Source organism: Ranitomeya imitator, chromosome 2 (assembly GCF_032444005.1).
Source record: "Ranitomeya imitator isolate aRanImi1 chromosome 2, aRanImi1.pri, whole genome shotgun sequence".
NCBI lineage: Eukaryota > Metazoa > Chordata > Amphibia > Anura > Dendrobatidae > Ranitomeya > Ranitomeya imitator.
In genome coordinates this window covers 148,473,260-148,491,659 of record NC_091283.1, presented here as the reverse complement: position 1 = coordinate 148,491,659, position 18,400 = coordinate 148,473,260, and the positions used below count along the sequence as shown (strand labels likewise).

At 46.6% G+C, this 18,400-nt stretch overlaps 1 protein-coding gene across 1 annotated transcript in view; it reads right to left on the bottom strand.

The window, feature by feature from the left end:
* C5 (complement C5) overlaps positions 1–18,400 on the bottom strand; it is a 130,477-nt gene that overhangs the window by 69,671 nt on the left and 42,406 nt on the right. Inside the window, exons 24-27 of the mRNA XM_069747431.1 lie at positions 13,729–13,941; positions 13,448–13,523; positions 13,068–13,227; positions 2,344–2,439 (exon numbers count right to left, since the gene is read on the bottom strand). Of these exons, the coding sequence (XP_069603532.1) occupies positions 2,344–2,439; positions 13,068–13,227; positions 13,448–13,523; positions 13,729–13,941 (545 nt within the window). The remainder of the gene's footprint in view (positions 1–2,343; positions 2,440–13,067; positions 13,228–13,447; positions 13,524–13,728; positions 13,942–18,400) is intronic.

The following is an 18,400-nucleotide window of genomic DNA, read 5'->3' as shown; positions in this document are numbered from 1 at the left end:
AAAGGCCTGTGTGTTGGGAGGTCCACAGTGTGGTCTGGATCCCTGAAGAGCACCTGGTGAGGCCGTGTTCCTGAGTGGCCTCTGTGTTGGGAGGTCCTGTGTGTGGACCGGATCCCTGAAGAGCACGAGGTGAGGCCATGGATCTGCAGAGCCGGTGACGGCTACTATGTTGGGGAAGCTACCATCCTTCAGTGGGTCTGGAACTGACTGGTGTTTCCCTGTCAGGCAAGATGGTGATCCCCGTAAGGCAGCTTCTCCGGAGGATATAATGAGCTGTTCGGCGTGTGGTCTCCCACGGAAACTGGGCAGAGAAGTCTGGTGTGTTTAGAGACTCCGTATTAAAGCCGGGTACTAAGAAGCGTTATGAACTGTGTGGTCACCCATGGTAAATGGACGGGGTAAGGTCCAGCATCTTTAGTGACCGCAACTTAATGTCATGTTCCGATACAGTGTGTAAGTGTTCGTGGTACGGTTTATGACTGTGGAAAGTGTTCCTGCGTACCTTAAATCTTGCTGTCAAGCGAGTATTCCCCATCCCGTTAGTGATCGCAGCATCACACCATAACAAGTTTCTTACAACTCTCTACTGGAATTTTGGACCATTCTTCTTCTGCAAACTGCTCCAGGTCTCTCATATTTGAAGGCGCCTTCTGCCAACAGCAATTTTAATGCCTCGCCACTTCAGAACTCTCCAGCGCTTTGTTTCCATACATTTCTCGGTGCTTCTTGAAATAGGTTTGGGGTCATTGTCCTAGAACCATGACCCAGATATCTGACATTAAGCACTACATTGAGACCCAAAATACGATGGTAAGCTTTAGATTTCATGATGCCTTGCACACAGTCAAGGCACCCAGTGCCAGAAGCAGCAAAGCAACTGTATAATATTATTATTTATTTATATAGCACCATTAATTCCATGGTGCTGTACATGAGAAAGGGTTACATCAAAATACAAATATCACTTACAGTAAACAAAACTAACAATGACAGACTGATACAGAGGGAAGAGGACCCTGCCCTTGCGGGCTTACATTTTACAGGATTATGGGGAAGGAGACAGTAGGTCGAGGGTTGCGGTAGCTCCAATGGTGTTGAGGTGGCCGTGTGGTCTTTACAGGCTGTAAGCTTCTTTGAAGAGGTGGGTTTTCAGGTTTCTTTTGAAGGATCCAAAAGTAGTGGATAACCGGATGTGTTGGGGCACTGAATTCCAGAGGATGGGTGATATTCAGGAGAAGTCTTGGAGGTGATTGGGTGAGGAGGGAATTAGTGAAGAGGAGAGGAGGAAGTCTTGGGAGGACCGGAACCTCCACCATATATGACTGTAGGTAATGTGTTCTTTTTTTTTGCGGGCCCCATTCCATTTTTGGTAAACAGTAGAATGATGTGCCTTACCAAAAAAGCTCTATCTTGGTCTCATCTGTCCATAAGATGCTTTCCCAGAAGGATTTTGGCTTACTCACATACAGTTTGGCAAACTGCTGTCTAGCTTTTTAGGTCTCTGTGTCAGAAGTGTGGTCCTCCAGGGTCTCCTGCCATAGCGTTTCATTCCATTGAAATGTGGACTGAGACTGATGCACCTTGAGCCTGCAGGACAGCTTGAATTTCTGTGAAACTTTATTGGAGCTGCTTATCCACCATCTGGACTATCCTGCATTGCAACCTTTCATAATTTTTTCTCTGCTGTTCACGTCCAGGGAGATAAGCTACAATGCCATGGGTTGTAAACTTCTTGATTATGTTGAGCACTGTGGACAAAGGAAAATCAAGATCTCTGGAGATGGACTTGTAACCTTGAGATTGTTGAAATTTTCAACAATTTTGGTTTTCAAGTCCTCAGACAGTTCTCTTTTCCTCTTTCTGTTCTCCATGCTTAGTGTGACATACACAGACACAATGCAAAGATTGAGTCAACTTCTCCCCTTTTTATCTGGTTTCAGGTGTGATTTTCATATTGCCTACACCTGTTACTTGCTACAGGTGCATTTGAACGAGCATCACATGCTTGAAACAAGGTTGTTTACCCACAATTTTGCCAGCAATTTTGTCCTGCCCATTTTGGGGGTTTTGTGTTCAATTATGTCCAATTTTCATTTTTTTCTGTTTTTTTTTTGCATTGTTCCAATTCACACAAAGGAAATAAACATGTATAACAAAACATGTGTAAATGCAATTATTTTCTGGGAGAAATTCTTATTTTTCTGGAACAATTTCAAGGGTGCCAACACGTTCGGTCATGACTGTAATAGTGTGTATATAGCATGTGTATAGTGTATACATGCAGATAGCTTGTGTCTGTATATAGGCGCGGCAGGTATACAAGGTGAATATACAGGTACTCACGATGACTGGACACATGTGGAAAGCTTTCTGGATGGCGATGACCGTGTATGCGGTAAGGTAAAGGGTCTTCTCTGATGCTTCTCGGGGAATCGTGCCCTGGAAATGCAGAATGAATGGTCAGTGGGAGGCATCCAGGACAGCTTCCCTATAGCAGCATGGTGCCCTCCCTAAACCCTACACATATACTGACCCCACAGTCCTTACATTAAAGCAAATAGGGCTTCTCTAGAGAATACTGTTAAAGGGGAAGGAAAGGGACAGATGCTGCCGTTCCTGGGGCTGCATGTATAAGGCCCTTTATAATCTCACTCATGATGGCCAACTAGTCAGACCATTCCTCGGTGGCTTTGTCAAGGTGAAAATATATTTTCTTTATACTCTTTTGTACTTTTATATATTCTTATGCTGTGAAACAATAAGTTTTTCCCCTTCGCTTGCTAATGCATATGTAATTGTATTTAAAATGGCTGCCAGTATTCACCTTTGCCTTAGTTTTTGTACTTGCCAAGAATCTACTTTCGTTTCTGAAGCTAAAGTATCGTTTCTGGAGAAATGGAAACTTAAAGTGACGTGGAGGAAGGAGGATCCATCATATGACGTCAGGCCAACCAGAGGGACTGAATACTAGATACATTGCTTAAACCCCGCCTAACCCTGCCCTCTGCACACCTTTCCCCAATTGACCATATAATGTTGTGTATATGAAATAAAGAGTTCAGTTGCTGTGAGGTTACCACTACGTGTGGAAGCATAAGCAGGCACTGAGTTTGAACCAGCTTTTGTCTGACTCATTCTTCACTCCGGTACCACTGCTTTTATTCTGATTTGGAATGACTGGTGGATGAAGGGTATTGTCGTGATGACCCCGACAATTTGGCGCAACCAACGTGGGGCGTGGCCCGCGATCCGAGACCCCCTGGACCCATGCCTGGACGTCCGTGGACGACACCTGTAGTGGCTGACCTCGAGGACTGATCACCCTCCAAACACAGTAAGTGGAGATCACATACTATGTATGTGTCACACTTGCTAGTGTTTCAGCCGTTATTGGTTAGTCTGTGGTCTCCTTGGGTCTGGGGAGTGACCGGTCGAGTGGTGAGACCGAGCGCGATCCCGTGCCACGCTTCGAACCAGCAACTGAGAGACGTCGCACTCTGCGCGTCCTCGTGTACACCACACCTCCTCCACCGGTCATTGTACTCCATTCAACCACCCTACCCGTGACTGTTGCCTAGTAGTGATAGAGTGAAAGATTGAAGAAGTTTTGTGGATTGGGGGCGGCTTTGAGAAAGGGACAGGAGACGCAGCCTCTGTGATATTGTACACGTTGGTAATTAAGACGTCCCAAGAGGGGGACCACCAGAATCACTTACTTGCACACATTGGTAATTAAGACGTCCCAAGGGGGGACCACCAGAATCACATTGGTAATTAAGACGTCCCAAGTGGGGGGACCACCAGAATCACATTGGTAATTAAGACGTCCCAAGTGGGGGGACCACGAGAATCACATTGGTAATTAAGACGTCCCAAGTGGGGGGACCACCAGAATCTCAGTGGAGGGGTCTCACTAGGAGACCGCCTCCCAATGTTTAGAATATCGTGACAGGGCAGACTGTAATCACTGGTGTTCAGGTTAGGGAAAAATATTGAGCGCGAGGCTCTTTATTCATAGCACGTCGAACGTGAGGCTCCGTGCTAAGGGTACAGTGTTGCTGTCGCTGTCAGCGGCCTGCTGCAGAAGGGCGTAGTATTCTGTGAGTCATGTTGCGTCTCTTGAAGCAGAAGTCCGTGCCCCACGAGTTAAGTGAGGATGCTGTGGAAGTCAAGACAATAGTAGAGTCACGGGAGGGCAAGAAGGCAGTCAAGAATGTTGAAAGATGAAGGATTGTTAGAACAAGTGCAAGCTCATCTGCAAGTTGCGCGAGGTTTAAAGAACGAGGAATGGAAAAAGGTTGATGGAGAGGGAGAATCAGAGGATGCAGAGCCCGTGTTTGGTTATAAAATATCTCAATCATTGGTTTTTCTAAGGTGTTTTGGTATATGAATTGTGTGAAGGTTTTGTAGAAATTAATTAAGTCTGAGAACTGCTGTATTTCGTTGCTCTGTGTGGTTTTCCGAGACACCCAATGGGAGGGGTCAAACCGCTGCGTTATTGTTTTCTTTTGTGTTGAGGAATGCTGTAAATTCTTATTTCTGTGTTCGTAGCTGATGGGAGGGGTGAACCCCTGCGTGAATTGTTTGTGATTTTTTCCTCTTTGTGCTGCGGGCCAGAGAAAGGGGGGCCAAAGTTTTCAGAAGAACTTAAGCCATTCTGTATCAGCAGCTGCAGCGATCTTTACTCGCTCTCTAGTCCCCCTCCCCCCCGCCACAGCTTCAAGGACATAGCTCGCAGCTCGGTTCCTTATCAGTGGCTCAGAAGACTTCAGCTCCAGCCCCCCTCCCTTACACGAATCCAGTCTCATACTCCAATATTTATTTTAACCCTGTGTCTGGAAATCTCTCTCGCCATGTTAATTCTCAGACCAAGACAAAACAGATGGATTTGTAAATATTGCGGTCAGACAAACCCAGACTGGAGAAATACTTGTATAATCTGTGTTGCAACCCAACCTAAGTGAATTACACTGATTCCTGTCCAGATAAGATCACATGTAGTGACATAAGAAGCTGACACAGGATTGTGGGTAGTGGGGACATTAACTTTTGGGAGTAAGCTGACAGTAATCCTTTTGGGAAGGAGCTGTAGACCAGCATGTCATGTCACCCCCAACCGGTCATCTAGTCACCCCCACCACCAGAGAACCAACCACATCAGGTAGTGTAAGACAGATACAGGAGTATTATCCCTGGAAGCCCTCTGACTAGCTAGCTACGCTAAAATAATTGGCTGACCCTGAGAACAAACCTTTCCCATTAGACAGACAAAGACAATATGATGGACGTATAAGTGCACCTGAGCAGACCTAGAGAGTTGGTGAGCCAAGATGATGGTCAGATGGTCCTTACGTTATATAACCCCTATGTAGATGAGTATAATGAGATGTATATCTTACATGCCCTTTCCACGGTTATGCTGGCCCTGATAGGCCCAGATCCACCCCCAATAACGCCTGTAGAAAAAAAATAAAAAAAAAATAGGGGGGATAGTGTCTCTAACCCTGGCAGTTAGAATATCCTTATGTTATGCTGCTTCAGTATGTGGGTAATTTTTTTTTTGTTTTTTTGTTGTATACACAGACAGAGCAGGAAGCCATTGTTGCCACTGTTAGTTTTCGCAAGTATCTGGCAGATCTGAACTGTCGGGTTTCGGCCTTGAAACTTCGGTTCTGCCTTGGTCAAGTGATATTTTTGGGTCACTGTCTCCTTCAGGGTGCCAGACACCTCACAGAAGAAAGAAAAATAGCCGTCAGCTACAAAGGATGAGACTGAGCTCCAGTGTTTCCTTGGACTATGTACTTATTGTTGTTAGTGGATACTGGACGCATCCCGCATAATGCAATTTCTCTACAAGGCCCTGAAAGACTGTTCAAGATATGGTGATGATTTTGGCAGATTCCACACTGGATACGCTGTTACTACGGAAGATACTGTAGTGCACGGAGCTGCACTCCGTCCCATCCTGTCAGGACAAGAAGCAGAATTTCAGGATCTGTCTACTGCATGTGTTCTGGCCAAAGACAGGCGGGCTAATAAATACACGGACTCACAGTATGCATTTGGTATTGCTCATGATTTCGGAGCCCTATGGGCCAATCGAGGGTTTGTTACTATTGCTGGGACTCCAGTGAAGAATGCTGAAGCTGTTAAAACCCTTATGGACTCAATCAAATTACCTACCCAGGTGGCCATTATCAAAGTTAAGGAGCATGGTACTATGGAACAGTCCACAAACTGTTGGTAACACCTTTGCGGATATGCAAGCAAAAGTTGCTACTCTTCTACCCGTTGAACTGACAATACCAGCTATGGTGACCACACGCTCTCAGCGTAAACAGTTACAAGAAACACTGACTCTACAGGAACCTGATGATCTATGCCAGACTGAGGTTTTCTGCCGGACCCCGCGAGACCGCTTAATGACGATGCAGAGAATGTCTCCAAAGGAAGAAGTGACGCAGTGGAAGCTGATGGAGCATGTATGGACAATGGTCTCTGGAAAAAGGACCAACTTGTGTCTCCCTAAGCGGATGTACCCTGCTATTGCCACGTGGGCGCATGGGCCCACACACCAAGGAAAGACCAGGCCCTAGCCCTGGTACAAAAATTCTACTGGGCTCCAGGTATTTCTACAGTCTTGACAGCACTCAACCGTGCATGTAATATCTGTCAGACCTGCAATCCCGGTCAACTTCAACGTGTACCCCCGAAGTATTTTGCTAAGCCCGACTATCCTTTCCAAAAGCTCCAGGTGGACGACAGGACCACATCACGTTGCCTAAAGGTACCTTCACACATAACGATATTGTTAACGATATCGTTGCTTTTTGTGACGTAGCAACGATATCGTTAATAAAATCGTTATGTGTGACAGCGACCAACGATCAGGCCCCTGCTGGGAGATCGTTGGTCGCTGAACAAAGTCCAGAACTTTATTTCGTCGCTGGATCTCCCGTGGACATCGCTGGATCGGCGTGTGTGACACCGATCCAGCGATGTCTTCACTGGTAACCAGGGTAAACATCGGGTAACTAAGCGCAGGGCCGCGCTTAGTAACCCGATGTTTACCCTGGTTACCTTCCTAAAAGTAAAAAAAACAAACAGTACATACTTACCTAACGCTGTCTGTCCTCCAGCGCTGTGCTCTGCACTCCTCCTGCACTGGCTGTGAGCGTCGGTCAGCCGGAAAGCAGAGCGGTGACGTCACCGCTCTGCTTTCCGGCCGCTGTGCTCACACAGACAGTACAGGAGGAGTGCAGAGCACAGCGCTGGAGGACAGACAGCGTTAGGTAAGTATGTACTGTTTGTTTTTTTTACTTTTAGGAAGGTAACCAGGGTAAACATCGGGTTACTAAGCGCGGCCCTGCGCTTAGTTACCCGATGTTTACCCTGGTTACCGGCATCGTTGGTCGCTGGAGAGCGGTCTGTGTGACAGCTCTCCAGCGACCAAACAGCGACGCTGCAGCGATCCGGATCGTTGTCGGTATCGATGCAGCGTCGCTTAATGTGAAGGGGCCTTTAGTCTGGAAGGTATGAATATTGTCTGGTGGTTGTCGATATGTTCTCCAGTTGGCCAGAAGCATTCCCCGTTACCAATGTGACTACAAAGACCACAGCAAAGTCTACGTTCACATTAGCGTTACGCTAATGTGCGTCGCTGTTGCGTCGGCGACGCTGCGGCGACGCAGCGGCGACGCGCCCCTATGTTTAACATAGGGGACGCGTGCGTTTTTTTGGTCGCGTTTTTCGACACGTGCGTCGTTTCCGACGCTAGCGTCGGACGCAAGAAAATGCAACAAGTTGCATCTTTCGTGCGTCCGATTTTCGTCAAAAAACAACGCATGCGTCGCAAAACGCAGCTTTTTTGCGCGCGTTTTATGTGCGTCGTGCGTTGCGTCGCCGACGCACCGGCGCGCAACGCAAATGTGAACGTAGCCAAAGAAACTGGTGATGGAAGTTATATGCAGATATGGTGTTCCAGAAGTTGCTGAAAGTGACCAAGGCCCGGACTTTTCTTCTCATGTGTATCAGGAGGTTCTGACAATGTTTGGATCCACTGTAGCCCTCCATACTCTGTACCATCCACAATCTAGTGGGAAAGTTAAGAGGCTGAACGGCACACTGAAGGGACAATTGACCAAAGTGATGCAGGAGACTGCGGCTCCATGGCCAGGGCTCTTACACATTCGTACTACCCCTATTGCAAAACATGGCCTGTCCCCATATGAGATATTGTTTGGTGCTAGGTTCTCAGTTGCAAATTTTCAGTCTCAGTAGTTATATAGGAAACTGACCATGCTGTTCAATATGTTATTCAGCTTAGTAAAAATGTTGCTAACACCCATGTTTTAGTTTCTTTTTTCCTTCCAGATTCAGCAGAAACCGATATTTGTCATAACTTGAAGTCTGGTGGTCTTATGGTCGTGAAAAGCTATGTCAGTAAAACTTGAAGGAAAGAGCACCTGTATCTACGCTTCACACTGCAAAAGAGACCGAACCAGCGCTTAGTCACAGTGGTGATCGAAGGAAAATGTTGCTGTTGTTTTTGGTCCGGAGGCTGGGGGCCATCTTCGCCCCTACCTTTCCGGCCCCTATTGTAAATAAGAATTCCGGTGCCACTATTCTCTGGGTAAATCTAACGGCCCCGGTAAATACCTGGAGATTTGATTTCTGCAATGTAGTCAAGTGCCCCGAGACTCAGCGGGTGGTAGAGGGAATTATCCAGTATTATATACAGGTCCTTCTCAAAAAATTAGCATATAGTGTTAAATTTCATTATTTACCATAATGTAATGATTACAATTAAACTTTCATATATTATAGATTCATTATCCACCAACTGAAATTTGTCAGGTCTTTTATTGTTTTAATACTGATGATTTTGGCATACAACTCCTGATAACCCAAAAAACCTGTCTCAATAAATTAGCATATCAAGAAAAGGTTCTCTAAACGACCTATTACCCTAATCTTCTGAATCAACTAATTAACTCTAAACACATGCAAAAGATACCTGAAGCTTATATAAACTCCCTGCCGGGTTCATTACTCAAAACCCCCATCATGGGTAAGACTAGCGACCTGACAGATGTCAAGAAGGCCATCATTGACACCCTCAAGCAAGAGGGTAAGACCCAGAAAGAAATTTCTCAACAAATAGGCTGTTCCCAGAGTGCTGTATCAAGGCACCTCAATGGTAAGTCTGTTGGAAGGAAACAATGTGGCAGAAAACGCTGTACAACGAGAAGAGGAGACCGGACCCTGAGGAAGATTGTGGAGAAGGACCGATTCCAGACCTTGGGGAACCTGAGGAAGCAGTGGACTGAGTCTGGTGTGGAAACATCCAGAGCCACCGTGCACAGGCGTGTGCAGGAAATGGGCTACAGGTGCCGCATTCCCCAGGTAAAGCCACTTTTGAACCATAAACAGCGGCAGAAGCGCCTGACCTGGGCTACAGAGAAGCAGCACTGGACTGTTGCTAAGTGGTCCCAAGTACTTTTTTCTGATGAAAGCAAATTTTGCATGTCATTCGGAAATCAAGGTGCCAGAGTCTGGAGGAAGACTGGGGAGAAGGAAATGCCAAAATGCCTGAAGTCCAGTGTCAAGTACCCACAGTCAGTGATGGTGTGGGGTGCCATGTCAGCTGCTGGTGTTGGTCCACTGTGTTTCATCAAGGGCAGGGTCAATGCTTTATGGTGATGAAGATTTCATTTTTTCAGCACGACCTGGCACCTGCTCACAGTGCCAAAACCACTGGTAAATGGTTTACTGACCATGGTATTACTGTGCTCAATTGGCCTGCCAACTCTCCTGACCTGAACCCCATAGAGAATCTGTGGGATATTGTGAAGAGAAAGTTGAGAGATGCAAGACCCAACACTCTGGTTGAGCTTAAGGCCACTATTGAAGCATCCTGGGCCTCCATAACATCTCAGCAGTGTCACAGGCTGATTGCCTCCATGCCACGCCGCATTGAAGCAGTCATTTCTGCCAAAGGATTCCCGACCAAGTATTGAGTGCATAACTGAACATTATTATTTGATGTTTTTTTTGTTTGTTATTAAAAAACACTTTTATTTGATTGGATGGGTGAAATATGCTAATTTATTGAGACAGGTTTTTTGGGTTATCAGGAGTTGTATGCCAAAATCATCAGTATTAAAACAATAAAAGACCTGACAAATTTCAGTTGGTGGATAATGAATCTATAATATATGAAAGTTTAATTGTAATCATTACATTATGGTAAATAATGAAATTTAACACTATATGCTAATTTTTTGAGAAGGACCTGTATGTGTTACCAGAGATAACAATTGTACTGGGAAGATATTTTCATAATGTGTTTAATAGTGGATACTATGGGAATTTAGGCCATATACAGCTCCAGGATATTAGCTTCAGACCAACCAAAGCCCCCGTTACCAGTACAGCTAAAACAGGCCTAGGTGAACGTTTGCAAAATATAGTTAACGAAGCAATCCCCATTCCAGGCCTCAGTTGGCAAGAAGTTTTCTCCATAGAAACACAAACAGCCCCAAGGACAAATTTATGGTTAGAATGGGTAAGATACAATGTAAGAGTCCAGAGTATCTCTGTAGGATGTATTGCTTGTGCTGCAGCGAATACATATCTATACACACATGCATTGTTTTTTTTCCTGATGACAATACCACTGCCTGTGTTATGAATCTGTTGAAGGGTCTAAAGCCCACTGATTGCTCAGATTATGTTCCACTAATTCATGAAGCACCTAAACTAAAGGTCCCAGGGGGGATAACTGTATTAGCTGATAATTATACCTGCTACAATACCCACGACACTACAGGTACACCAGTAGGGGTCTTCGAGACAGGTTTCTGTAAAGAGAACAGTTCCCTGGATACTGACTTGCTAGCTAAACATACACAGTACATGTACGATATTTATTGGTTATGTGGAGATGGTAAGCTCCATCCTAGGTTGCCTAATGCCTGGATAGGTCAATGTACCCTTGTTAAACTAGCTATGCAGTTCAAGATTTTACCTTGGGATCCAGAGACACCTGATGAATATACCAGAAAGAGGAGAAGTCTCGATCAGCTCCACATGAGTTATGAAGAAGATCCATTGGTATATGTCGATGGCATTGGAGTGCCAAGGGGGGTGCCTGACCAATTTAAAGTCCAGAACCAGATCTATGCTAGCTTTGTTTCTTTAATCCCACAGGTGCAGATTAACAAAAATGTTGATGGGATCAATTACATATATTACAGTGAACAAAGGTTTGTCAATTTTATCTGTGATGCTTTCCAGGGTATAGTTGAGGATTTGGGCCTAGCACTAGAACGACCCTCCAAAACCGACTCGCCCTTGATATGATCTTAGCTGAGAAAGGAGGAGTCTGTGGGATGGTGGGAGAGGAGTGTTGTACCTATATCCCTCAGAACTCTGGGGTAACTGGAAAGACCATGATAGCCCTTAAAAAAGATAAATGGGTTAGCAGCAGAATTATAAACTAATGCTGGAGTAGATACATCTTTCTTTTCCGGTTGGTTGGGTGGGCTCAAAGGATTCCTCCAACAAGCTTGTCTGGTACTGATTGCTCTCCTTGTAGTTGGATCGATAATCCTCTGTTGTGTTATTCCCCTGTATAAAAAGGTTATCACTGAGGCAACTCCGACTGGCACCTTTCTCAACCAAGAAGTAGACCCACAAGAGTACGATGGTACTGATCCAGGGGAGATCCCTAAGTACGTCCCCCTCAAGAAGTTAGACAAAACCCTTTACTCTCAAATGATGCAAAGAGATTTAGTTTAGGGACAGCGGGAGAACTCCATGTGAAGCTAGTGAAGGGTTCAGCTGCCTGGAGGCCTCTCACAAGGGGATAGCTTCTGAGGTGTCTGGATGAAGAAATCCACCTCCCCTTTCCCCATCACATGGACAGTCTCGAAGGAACTTTCTTTTTAGGGAAAAACTTAGTGTTTAGGGGGGATTGTCAAGGTGAAAATATATTTTCTTTATACTCTTTTGTACTTTTATATATTCTTATGCTGTGAAACAATAAGTTTTTCCCCTTCGCTTGCTAATGCATATGTAATTGTATTTAAGATGGCTGCCAGTATTCACCTTTGCCTTAGTTTTTGTACTTGCCAAGAATCTACTTTCGTTTCTGAAGCTAAAGTATCGTTTCTGGAGAAATGGAAACTTAAAGTGACGTGGAGGAAGGAGGATCCATCATATGACGTCAGGCCAACCAGAGGGACTGAATACTAGATACATTGCTTAAACCCCGCCTAACCCTGCCCTCTGCACACCTTCCCCCAATGGACCATATAATGTTGTGTATATGAAATAAAGAGTTCAGTTGCTGTGAGGAAGCATAAGCAGGCACTGAGTTTGAACCAGCTTTTGTCTGACTCAATCTTCACTCCGGTACCACTGCTTTTATTCTGATTTGGAATGACTGGTGGATGAAGGGAATTGTCGTGACGACCCCGACAGCTTGTTCTCACTCCCAGCCCTGGAGTATACCGGAGTGCACACACTTGATGTGGATGAGGTGCTAGTGAGACGGGAGTGGGATCCCAGAATACTATTCACTGCACACTATAGAGAAGCCTCAGTGGTCGTGATGTCCTTAAGGGGCACCTCTGAGGCTTCTCTAAAACAACGGTTTGAAAAAGATTATTTTAAATCGAAATGTCACATCTACAGTTGCAGCCAAGAAGCACCGTAGTGTCTGCATTGTGGAGGAACCACTGGAATAAACTCTACACTTTTGCATGAATATTTTCTACACACTACACTGAAGTGACAGGTCTCTGTGTGTGTATAAGGAGAGACCTGTCAGTCAAGAGCAGTGGGCGGGGAGAAGCTGCGGACCTGTCGGACTAGTCTCCAGCAGCTTTCAAAGTCAGCTCTTCCCTGACACGACGCAACGTCTGAGTCGGGCATGATGGCGCAGATCACACAGTGCCTGATATGTGTAGTCCGTAGACCAGCAGCGACTATCCGCTGTCAGGGTCCCTTTGATGGGTTGGCGTCCAGTCTTGTTTTGTGGGTGTTCACCCCATTTTACTCACCTGCAGTTTTACGGGCGAGGAGGTGGACTTCTCCTTGAAGGATCCGTCTTGGTCCTGGCAGTTGTCGACCAGCCACAGTAGAGTGGTGCATACGGACATCTGATCAATGGCGACATATCGATGAACGTCTCCGAAGATACGCAGAGCGAAAGCCGTCATCCTGCGGAGAGACCAGGCCGTCACCCAGCTGAGGGGGTATCCAACAACATTATTACACATCTGCTCCACATGAGTGTCAGTTCTTCCTGCACCACTGGAAATGTTTTCATGAACCGGGTGGATTAGGATGAGCAGAGTGCTAGGCTCTTCCCAGAAAGGATGAAGCTCAAGCCGGGGAGCAGAGGATTGTGGAAGGACCACCATTGTGTCTCAGTACGTACCAGGTGCTGGGCTGACTGTCCCTCCACAGACTGTACGAGTAATCTCTGTTCCTGAATGCCAGGACGCTCCTGACCCCTAAAACATATGAGATGGATACACAATGATAGGGAATGGGGGGATACACAGCGAGGGGCCCTGACACAGATCTGGTGAAATACAAAGTTAGGGCCTGTGCACAGATCTGAGGGTTACACAATGAGGGGCCCGGGCATATATGTAGGGATGATGCATAGCAAGGGGCCCTGGCACAGATATGGGGGGCCGCAGGGTTGGCATTCACCTTCTTTTAGCTTCAGCTTCATGTCTAGCTGGGCGGTGAGGGTGCTGGCCTCCAGGAGGCTCCACTGCTGCTTCGTCTCCAGGTAGTGATAGACGTAGAATATGGGAGCCACTCTCGCCAGCTCCATCTCTGCATTACCTTTTGGCATACTGACCAGATACTTCACCCCATCCGAATTAAGGACTGAGTCAATCACCTCCCCCATAATATTCCCTGATTACAGGAGGAAGGAAAGAGGATCCGGGTCAGAAACCTGCACACTTCCAGAGCTGCATTCATGATACTGCTGTCACATCATGTCTTATCCTCCTGAGCTGCAGTCACCATTCTGCTGTAATATCATGTCTATGTACTCCAATCACCTCCAGAAATGCAGTCACTGTTTTGCTGTTACATCAAGTCTTATCCTCCAGAGCTGCAGTCACTGTTACATCATGATGTTTACTTCAGTCACCTCCTGAGCTGCAGTCACTATTCTGCTGTAATATCATGTCTATGTACTCCAGGTCTTTTATTAAATAAAATGAAATACTTTACATGACAATAACTGTGATACATTACAAAATAAAACACAACAGAACAGAACATAAGAACAAAGCTCCAATCAGACGACAACAAACGACAAAAGCCACAAAGTAATAAACCGGAAATGGAACAAAAATGGAGAAAGTTCATGACCTACAAATCAGGGACTAGAAAGAAAAATTCCAATAACATAAAAACAAAACTAAAAGACAACAAACAAAATACTCATAACTTACGTGAATACCTGTAAAAAATTATAAATAATAAATAGTATAAAATCATGTAAGACCCCCGGCCCAGCTTCATTCATACTACTATACACAACCCCAACTACATTCACACCGTCCTATATACAATATTATATACAATATATACATTATAAACACATTACACTAAACCAAACACTATACAACACCGCAAACACAACAAAACCCTACTGGTCCCACTGCCCCCCCTTACACCACCACATTCACCCTACAACAAACTAAACAACACAGTGTACAACATAACATTTGTTTTTGTTTTTTGTTTTTTTTTTTTTATTATTTATTTATTTAATTTTTTTTTTTTTTTATTTTTTTTTTTTAATATATATACCCACACCTACTCTAACTATCCCGCCACCCCTGATCCAGCTCTGGCCACAAAGTTCAGGAATCATCCGAGCTAGGATCAGGCCCCAAAGTTTTTCCCCAGGCGGGGCCTGGGCCAGGCCAGATCAGTCTCTTATCACCGCCGTTGAACCCCCCAATCCCCCACCCAACCTAACTAAGACCCTCTATTATACACACTATGTACAATATATACAATACACTATATACAATATATACATAAACCAACATCACAGAACACAACCTACATTCTCACCACCCGAGGCTCAAGTTCGATGCCTGCAAACCTTCTATTCAGGGAACAGAAATACAAAACAAAAATCTAGGGTGTAAAGACATCAGCCCACCACCAGGATATAGGAGCGCTAACGGACTAAGGCACCCTGAAGGAGAAACCCCTCCAGAGAAGGGCCGCCCTCCGGGCACCCAGTCTTTCGCACTCCAGAGAACGCACCTTCACCAGGGCACCTAGGATGCTGCTACAAACTTCATCTACATGGAGGATTTTACTCTGCGTCGAAACTAAAACTCGTGCGTTCCACGTGAAATACCTGACCACTGCGCTGACTAAGAATAAAGTGGCTCGGTCCCTTCTCCCGAGGTCTCTGAACGCTCCATAGGCCCACTCGGCATAGGACAGAGTGGCCAGCCGCGGCCAACCAATGGAAGCGCCCACCCTGTTGTACACCTCTGTATTAAAGGGACAAAGAAGCAGGAAGTGCTCCATGCTTTCCAGCATGGTAGCGCAAGCCTCACGGGGACAATTCCTGTCCGCGGAGCTCCTGTGCTTCAAATTGTCCCTCACATACAACTTACCTTGGAAGCAGCGCCAAGTCAAGTCCCAATACTTTTTGGGGATCCTGCTAGAATTTAACAAACTCAACCCAACCTCTAGATCCCGACTCGGGCAGTCCTTGAGGACCAATGGTCTCTGAAAATGCGAAAGCAAGACCCGCATGTCGAGGAGTTTCCTCGGGAGGGACCTCACTTCCCACATTCCCAGACCCCACCGGCGCATCATTTTCAGAACCGGGGTAACATAAGCCGGGAGATGCCCGTGGGGTGTGCGAAGATCCTTCAATCTTCCCCCTGTCTCCCATTCCTGGAAGAAAGGCTGAAACCATCCCTTGCAGGAGAATACCCACGGAGGAGCCCTCTCTTTCCAGAGGTTTGCCACGTTAACTTTCAAAAAGGTGTTCACTAGAAACACCACGGGGTTCACCATATTCAACCCCCCTAGTCTCCTCGTGCGATAAGTGACCTCCCGTTTGACTAGGTTTAGTCTATTCCCCCATAACATCTGGAAGAACAGACTGTAGATCCGTGTCCAGAGAGGCTCCGGCAAGACACAGACGCTGCCCAGGTAGATTAGCAAGGGGAGCAGGAAAGCTTTGCACAGGTCAACCCTTTCCCTCAGGGTCAAAGACCAACCCTTCCATTGGTCCACTCTTTGGGCGGCACCTTTGATTCTGCCTTCCCAGTTTTTCGTGGGGTAATCACCCTGGCCAAATTCGATGCCTAGGACTTTGGCATGTTCTTGGGGTTCGGGGAGGGTGTCCGGAAGATCAAACGTGGGATCCCCGCCTCCCAGCCAGAGACTCTCACACTTGTCCTGGTTGACCTTGGACCAGGGGCTGACTGGCAAATTTTAGCCTGGGGGGCAAGTACACAGCAGTGGCCCATGAGTAGCGGCCCATCCTTAAAGGGGTTGTCGGATCTTAAAGGGCACCTGTCACCCCGAAAATCGCGGGTGAGGTAAGCCCACCGGCATCAGGGGCTTATCTACAGCATTCTGTAATGCTGTAGATAAGCCCCCGATGTTACCTGAAAAAGGAGAAAAAGACGTTATATTATACTCACCCAGGGGCGGTCCCGCTGCTGGTCAGGTCGGATGGGTGTCTCCGGTCCGCTGCGGCGCCTCCCATCTTCTTTCCATGACGTCCTCTTCTGATCTTCAGCCACGGCTCCGGCGCAGGCGTACTTTGCTCTGCCCTGTTGAGGGCAGACAAAGTACTGCAGTGCGCAGGCGCCGAGCCTCTGACCTTTCCGGCGCCTGCGCACTGCAGTACTTTGTCTGCCCTCAACAGGGCAGAGCAAAGTACGCCTGCGCCGGAGCCGTGGCTGAAGATCAGAAGAGGACGTCATGGAAAGAAGATAGGAGGCGCCGCAGCGGACCGGAGACGCCCATCCGACCTGACCAGCAGCGGGACCGCCCCTGGGTAAGTATAATCTAACGTCTTTTTCTCCTTTTTCAGGTAACATCGGGGGCTTATCTACAGCATTACAGAATGCTGTAGATAAGCCCCTGATGCCGGTGGGCTTACCTCACCCGCGAATTTCGGGGTGACAGGTTCCCTTTAAGCTACATGTCTACAGTCACTATGTGTGAATCCTCATATCGTGCGCACTATGCTCTGTGAGGATTCTCCGGTGCCTGCGCCGGGAACAGGTTGTCCTGTGACGGCAAACATGCGAGAGATATATATATATATATATAAACACACACGCACAGTCCCAATGTATAATTGACACACGCACAGCCCCACTGTATATATAGTGCACACACGCACAATCCCACTGTATAATCACACACACACACACACACGGCCGGACAGGGACAAAAAAGCAGCCCTGCCACAAAAAACCCCACCAGTCCACATACTCAAACACTCCCCACCCCCGAAAAGTGAATTTTGCTATACTTTGTCCTGCCCTTCAACACTCCTCTTAAAGGCGTTATTTGAAGAGCCACATGTGAATGGCGCCGAAGTGCGCATGATCGACCACAGGTCCATTTACATGGTGCTCTTTAGCCACGTAGCATATTGCCCAGCCACGTAGTTTACGTAGTATATTGCCCAGCTACGCACAGAGCCACGTAGTATACAGCACAGAGCCACATAGTATACAGCACAGAGCCACGTAGTATACAGCACAGAGCCACGTTGTATACAGCACAGAGCCACGTAGTATACTGCCCAGCCACGTAACTGGGCAGTATACTACGTGGCTGGGCAATATACTACGTGACTGGCCAATATACTACGTGGCTCTGTGCTGTATACTACGTGACTGGCCAATATACTACGTGGCTCTGTGCTTTATACTACGTGAATGGGCAATATACTACATGGCTGGGCAATATACTACGTGGCTGGGCAGTATGCCCAGTTACGTAGTATACAGCACAATCACGTAGTATATTGACCAGTCACGTAGTATACAGCACAATCACGTAGTATATTGGCCAGTCACGTAGTATGCACCATATCCCTGTTAAAAAAAAAAAGAATTAAAATAAAAAATAGTTACATACTCACCTCCTGGAGCCTCCGGATCGAAGCGTCCGTTCCCCGATGCTTGGCGTGCAGTCCGGTCTGAAGATTGCATTGCGGTCTCGCGAGAACGTACGTCATCATCTCGCGAGACCGCAATGCATGCAGCGGTCACCGGGACGTCGCGCGGAGCGGAAAAGGCCGGTTCCTGATCCGGGGGGGCCACCGGAGGGTGAGTATGTAACTATTTTTTATTTTTTT